Below are 5,459 nucleotides of genomic sequence, written 5' to 3'. Positions count from 1 at the left end.
TTAAGCCTACAGAGATGATGCGATGCACCCTGTAGCCCGTGTGTCTACATATGGGCCTGCAGACACATCAGAAAATGCATGTGTGCATTGACCTGCATGCATACAGGCATAGATCAGAACATCTACACCCGCATGCACACATGCACAAACCTACGCCTTGCATGCCCACAGCCATGCATCTGCACATGCATTTGTACCCACATGCATGGGCTGAAGCATAGACACAAAGGTGTGTGCTTGCATGTGTGTCTACATATGCACGTGTTGGAAGCTTGCATGGAACCCACAGAAGCGCGTCTGAGGGGAACAAAGCTACCACACTGGGCGAGTGGGGGCTGTCCCATCCACCTCCACCTGAGTCACACTTTCTGGAAAGTGTGAGCTATGGTGTGAGTGAGAGTGAGCTGGGGGCCGGGCCTTCTGGGGGCACAGGAAGAAGAGGAGGGTGCATGGGGAAAGCGGAGGCACCAAACCTCAGCTTTAAAGTGAGCCGCAGGGCGGCAGGAGCCTTTTGCAGCTTGCAAAGCCCCAGCGTTGGGCAATCGTGGTTTCCTCCGGAGGGGAGGAACTCAAACTCGCCTACCCTGTCCCTGGGCTTCTGGGCCTCAGCTGCTCTGGCATGGAGAGTGTGGTACAGCCTTCAGTGTTTGTGGTGGATGGACAAACGGACATCCCGTTCAGGCGTCTGGGACAGAACCACAGGAGACAGCGCTGCGGCATTGCCCAAGTCAACCTGGCCCTGATACTGCTGATGGGCGCCGGGCTGGCTACTCAGGGCTGGTTCCTACTGAGACTGCATCAGCAACTTGGGGATACAGTGACTCGCTTACCGGTACGTGGGGCTCGGGGGTCCAGGGTAGCCTCTCCAGCGTCTATCTCTTTACTGCTGTGTATGCGTGCCAGGCAGAGATTAGACCCTAGGTCTTCTGTCCCTGTCTTCTCATCCGTATGTGGGGATCTGATAGAGGGATATGAGTGTGTGGGGCCCGGCAACTTCCCTGGGACTCACAAACATGACCGTTTTTTACTAGCCGGACCCTTGTGCCCAGCGCTGGCTTCATGGCCATCCTGGTTCACTCTCTGTGCCACAGGTGTATCTGTCTGTGCGCCATACCTGGTCACTTGTGTAAACAATACGCTTCTGCAATCTTCGCCTTTGTTTTCTTGTTAAGTTTTTTTTATTACCTTTACTTATTAGTGTGTGGATATGAGCAGGCGTGCACTTGCTGGAGCATATATGTGGGACACCTTTGTGGAGTCAGCTCTGGGCCCCCCTTTATGTGGGTTCTGGAGCTTGAACTCTGATAGCCAGGATCGGCCACAAGCACTTTTACCCCCTGAGCCCTCTCACTGGCCCTCAAATGATTTTTTTAAGATATGTGATTATTCCAAAAACCTTAAAAACAATTCTGAAACACTTATAGTCTCAAGCATTTCAGACACTCAGCTTTCCTCAGATCTTGACTGAATTCCATGGCACACACCTGTCATCCTGGTTCTTGGGCTGGAGAGGCAGAAGGCCCAAAGATTTCAAGGTCATCAGAGGCTAGTTAGGAAGTCTAAGGCCAGCCTGGGCTACATGAGAGTCAATCTCAGAAACAAAACTGTGTGTGTGTGTGCGCGCGTGTGTGTGTTTGTATGTGTGTGTTTGTATGTGCGTGTGTATATGTGTGTGTGTTTCTCTGTGCGTATATGTTGTGTGTGTGTTTCTCTGTGTGTGGGTGTGCGCGCACGCATGTGTGGGACTGTTGTGTGCACATGTGGCCCCGTGTATGTGTCTGTGGGTGGTGTCTACGGCCATAGCCAGACAGTCTCATCACCATGTGCCTGTGTGACTCTGGGTGTGGTCTGTCCTCACCAAGCGCCCTGTTTGCATTTCAGGACGGAGACACAGGCTCCTGGGAGAAGCTGACCGAAGGTGAGTTGGGCCCCAGCTCCTAAGAAGGAGATGGAATGGTTCCCACTCTGGTCCTCCCACACCCTAGGATAACCCAATGTGATTTTGAGGAGCTCCACAGGTACCCCTCCCCCAGAAGCAGAAGTCTGGGTCACTTCTGGAAGAAGCAGAACCTGACACTGACAGGTGGCCCCAACAAACCCCCACCCCTGCTTCTTTCTGTGTCTCTAACCTAGGACTCTCTTCCCCAGAGCGGCGGCGATCTCAACAGGCCCACCCAGCAGCACACCTCACAGGTAAGGGGACCCCGGGTCTTCACACGGGGTGAAGCTTGGGGTGTCCTGGGAGAGCCAGGTCTTGAGAAGGTCAAGCAACCATTTGGGCATTCATTCAGTGTGTTTTGAACTTTTGTTTACATGTACTTCTTTTTGTTTCTTACTGTTGATACACATGCACATCCCACAGCGTGGAGGCCGGAGGACAGCTCTCGGGACGATTGTTTCTTTCCACCTTGTGGCCTCCGGGGACTGAACTCAAGTTGTCAGTCTTGGCTCCAAGTACCTTTACCCTTAGAGCCATCTTGCCGGCCTCGTTCGTACAATGCTTATTGGCAGGTGGCCCAGAAAGCGCAGCCCCTGAGGACTAAATAAAGTCCCCCCCTTTGCCCTACTAGTCATGGGGACACCTCCCAAGGTCCTCAGAGGCCTCAGAGGATGCTGGGACACAGGCCTATCACACCCTCTATTTTGTTAGTAGATAGGGTCTGTCTATGTAGCCTGGGCTGTCCTGGAACTAGCTCTGTGGACCAGGCTGGCTTTAGACTCACAGAGGTCCTCCTGCCTCTGCCTCCCGGGTGCTGGGAGTAAAGGTGTGTGCCCCCATCATCCGGCTGCCACCGTGCACAGTCGGGTGTACCGTATTTTTTCTTGTGCTTCCATACCACAGTCAGTTTGATTTCTAGTCTAACACAGTATGAAGTGAATCAGAACAGGCATAAAATATGCTATAATCAAAAACTATTTACAACATAAAAGGTGGAGGTGGAGGTGGGGGATGGCTCCGTGCATAAAGCGCTGGCCACACAGGCATGAGTCTAAATCCTAGCATCCCAGTCAAAAGCCAGGCACACACCCCTGTGACCCCGGCAGAGGCAGAGACAGGAAGATCCCTGGGATGCGTTGGCCAGCAGCCTCAACAAACAGGGGACTTCCAGATTCAGTGAGAGATAAGGTGGCCGGAAGCTGAAATTGAGAAAGTTGCCTGGTGTTAACCTCTGGCCACACACATACAGATACACACAGACACACACAGACACAGACACACACACACACTCTCTCATTTTTTGAGCCAGGATCTCAAGTAGCCTGAACTGGCCTTGAACTGCCCGTTTGCTAGTAGAGGATGACCTTGAACTCCTGGTCCTTCTGTTTCCCAGGGAACACAGGCATAGGCCACTACGTCTAGTTTATTCTGTGCAATGTTTGGAGCACAGGTCTTCCTGGGCAGGTGTTCTGCCTCTTCAGCCCCCATCTCATTTCTAAGTATTGACACTTCACTAGGAAACTTAGGCACCCCTTCAGTATCCTCTTTGGTATCCAAGTGGCTTTGCTTCTCTCTGCCTCAGTTTCTCCCCCTACAGAAGGAAATGGGGATGAAACAGTCAGGATACATCATAAGCAGATCACTTTGCTCCCCTGCTCCTCAGAGTCCCCCACCTACAGGATGGGAGAGGACTGAGTCAACCCAAACGGCCTTATACAACAGTGGAGCAACAGACAGGAGCTAACAACTAGCATAAGGTCCCAAAGAAGGATGGGCGGGCACTACCTGTGCTGACCGGTTCTCTCTCTCTCTCTCCTTCCCAGGGGCCAACGCCAGTTTGATAGGCAAGGGTGGACCTCTGCTATGGGAGACTCGCCTTGGCCTGGCCTTCTTGAGGGGCCTGAGATATCACAACGGGGCCCTGGTGACCACGGAAGCCGGCTACTACTATGTGTACTCGAAAGTACAGTTGAGCGGCGTGGGCTGCCCCCAGGGCCTGGCCAAAGTCCCTATCACACACGGGCTGTATAAACGTACATCCCGCTACCCCAAGGAGCTAGAACTGCTGGTCAGTCGGCGGTCACCCTGTGGCCGGACCAACACCTCCCGAGTCTGGTGGGACAGCAGCTTCCTGGGCGGCGTGGTGCACCTGGAAGCGGGGGAGGAGGTTGTGGTTCGTGTACCTGGGGACCGCCTGGTCAGACCACGGGATGGCACCAGGTCCTATTTCGGAGCATTCATGATCTGAAGGCCGTGGGTGACGACGGACTGATGGCAAGGGGGCGCCTCTCCAAGACAGACCTCAAACCCAGCAAGCAGGGATCTTGGAGGTTCCCCTTAAGGATCCCCAAATTCTGCAAGTGGAGCTCAGGGACCATGTAGAATGCTGACCTGCCTTGGTAAATCTTCAAATTGAAGACTTGGGGTGTGGACCCCAGGAATGTAGGGTCAGCCCATTTGCCTGATATTCAGGAAGAAAGAATAAAGCTGGGGTATTTATGTGTCTGATGACTACTGTGGACTTGGAGTTTCTGGGCTTATAGGCTGGAGACAAGAAACCTCCTCAGGGTGTCAGGAGAGTTATATCACCGGGACCCTGGCCACTCCCACAGATCATCTGCATTTGGTTTCCAGCCACCAGGGCAGCATTGGCTAGCTGGCTGTGACTGGCCTGAGGCCAGCTCCTGAGCACATGAATCCTTCAGGGATACTCTGATGGGACCTCGGCACTCAGCCCAATGTGTGGCTACGACAGACTCTCCAGAAATGGTGGGGAAAGGAAGGGAGGGAGGGAGGGAGTGCCAAGGAGAAGGAAAAACAAAAGGTAGAAAGAGAGGAGAGAGGTGACCCCCTCCAGAGCACTTTATTGAACGCACTTAGAACAGTGTGTGTCAGACCTGCAGGATGCCTGGAGCTGATGGGAGTGGGAGATGGCTCAGAGGATAGAGAGCTTGCGGCTCTGTCATGAGGATCCAAGTTCAAATCCCCAGAACCAGTACAGAGACAGATGTGGTGGTGGGCACCTGCAACCCCATCAGTGGGGAAAGGAGGATGAGCTTGTTGGCCAAGCAGTCTAGCTGAATCAGTGAGCTCCAGGTTCAGTGAGAGACCTCCTCAAAGAAAGCAGACATCTGAGGCTGTCCTCTGGACCCCACATGCAGGACACACACAGAATAAATAAAATAAAATAAAATAAAAAAGATTTTAAATAATAGTATTTGAGAAGCTCTTTATTGTGAATGAAATTTCTGTCCCACCAGGTCCTGCAGCTGTTCAGTCCCAAATGAGCACACAGAGGCTTATATTAATTATCTTAAACTGCTTGACCTGCTGCTTGGGCTTATTGCTAACTAGCTCTTACAATTTAAATTAACCCATAATTCTTGTCTGTGTTTAGCCACAAGGCTTGGTACCTTTTCTCAGTAAGGCATTCTCATCTCCTCTGCATCTGGCTGGTGACTGTGTCTCTGCCTTTCCTCCTCCCAGAATTCTCTTAGCCTGGTCACTTAGCCCCGCCTAT

The 5,459-nt window shown here is 52.5% G+C and overlaps 1 protein-coding gene across 2 annotated transcripts; it reads left to right on the top strand.

The window, feature by feature from the left end:
* The first annotated feature begins 527 nt into the window (after positions 1-527).
* Tnfsf14 (TNF superfamily member 14) lies at positions 528-5,142 on the top strand. Of its 2 annotated transcripts, none has more exons than XM_050125279.1 (4): positions 528-832; positions 1,882-1,918; positions 2,149-2,193; positions 3,763-5,142. In XM_050125279.1, the coding sequence occupies exons 1-4, from the start codon at positions 620-622 to the stop codon at positions 4,185-4,187; spliced, it is 720 nt and encodes a 239-aa protein (XP_049981236.1). In that variant the 5' UTR covers positions 528-619; the 3' UTR covers positions 4,188-5,142. The 2 variants fall into 2 exon arrangements, with proteins under 2 accessions (XP_049981236.1, XP_049981235.1); XM_050125278.1 differs by having other exon boundaries at positions 2,134-2,193.
* The last annotated feature ends 317 nt before the right edge of the window (positions 5,143-5,459 follow it).

Source organism: Alexandromys fortis, unplaced genomic scaffold (genome assembly GCF_014885135.2).
Source record: "Alexandromys fortis isolate MF-2015 unplaced genomic scaffold, M_Fortis_MF-2015_v1.1 scaffold_243, whole genome shotgun sequence".
NCBI classification, from domain to species: domain Eukaryota; kingdom Metazoa; phylum Chordata; class Mammalia; order Rodentia; family Cricetidae; genus Alexandromys; species Alexandromys fortis.
The sequence above is the reverse complement of the archived record's forward strand: the minus strand, read 5'-3'. Positions and strand labels throughout refer to the sequence as shown.

Excerpts from the sequence above, each read along its gene's own strand:
- Tnfsf14 (XM_050125278.1), top strand. The coding sequence starts at position 620 with ATGGAGAGTGTGGTACAGCCTTCAGTGTTTGTGGTGGATGGACAAACG. Across the intron at positions 1,919-2,133 it reads CTGGGAGAAGCTGACCGAAG|GACTCTCTTCCCCAGAGCGG; the intron begins GTGAGTTGGGCC and ends TCTCTAACCTAG. Across the intron at positions 2,194-3,762 it reads CCCAGCAGCACACCTCACAG|GGGCCAACGCCAGTTTGATA; the intron begins GTAAGGGGACCC and ends TCTCCTTCCCAG.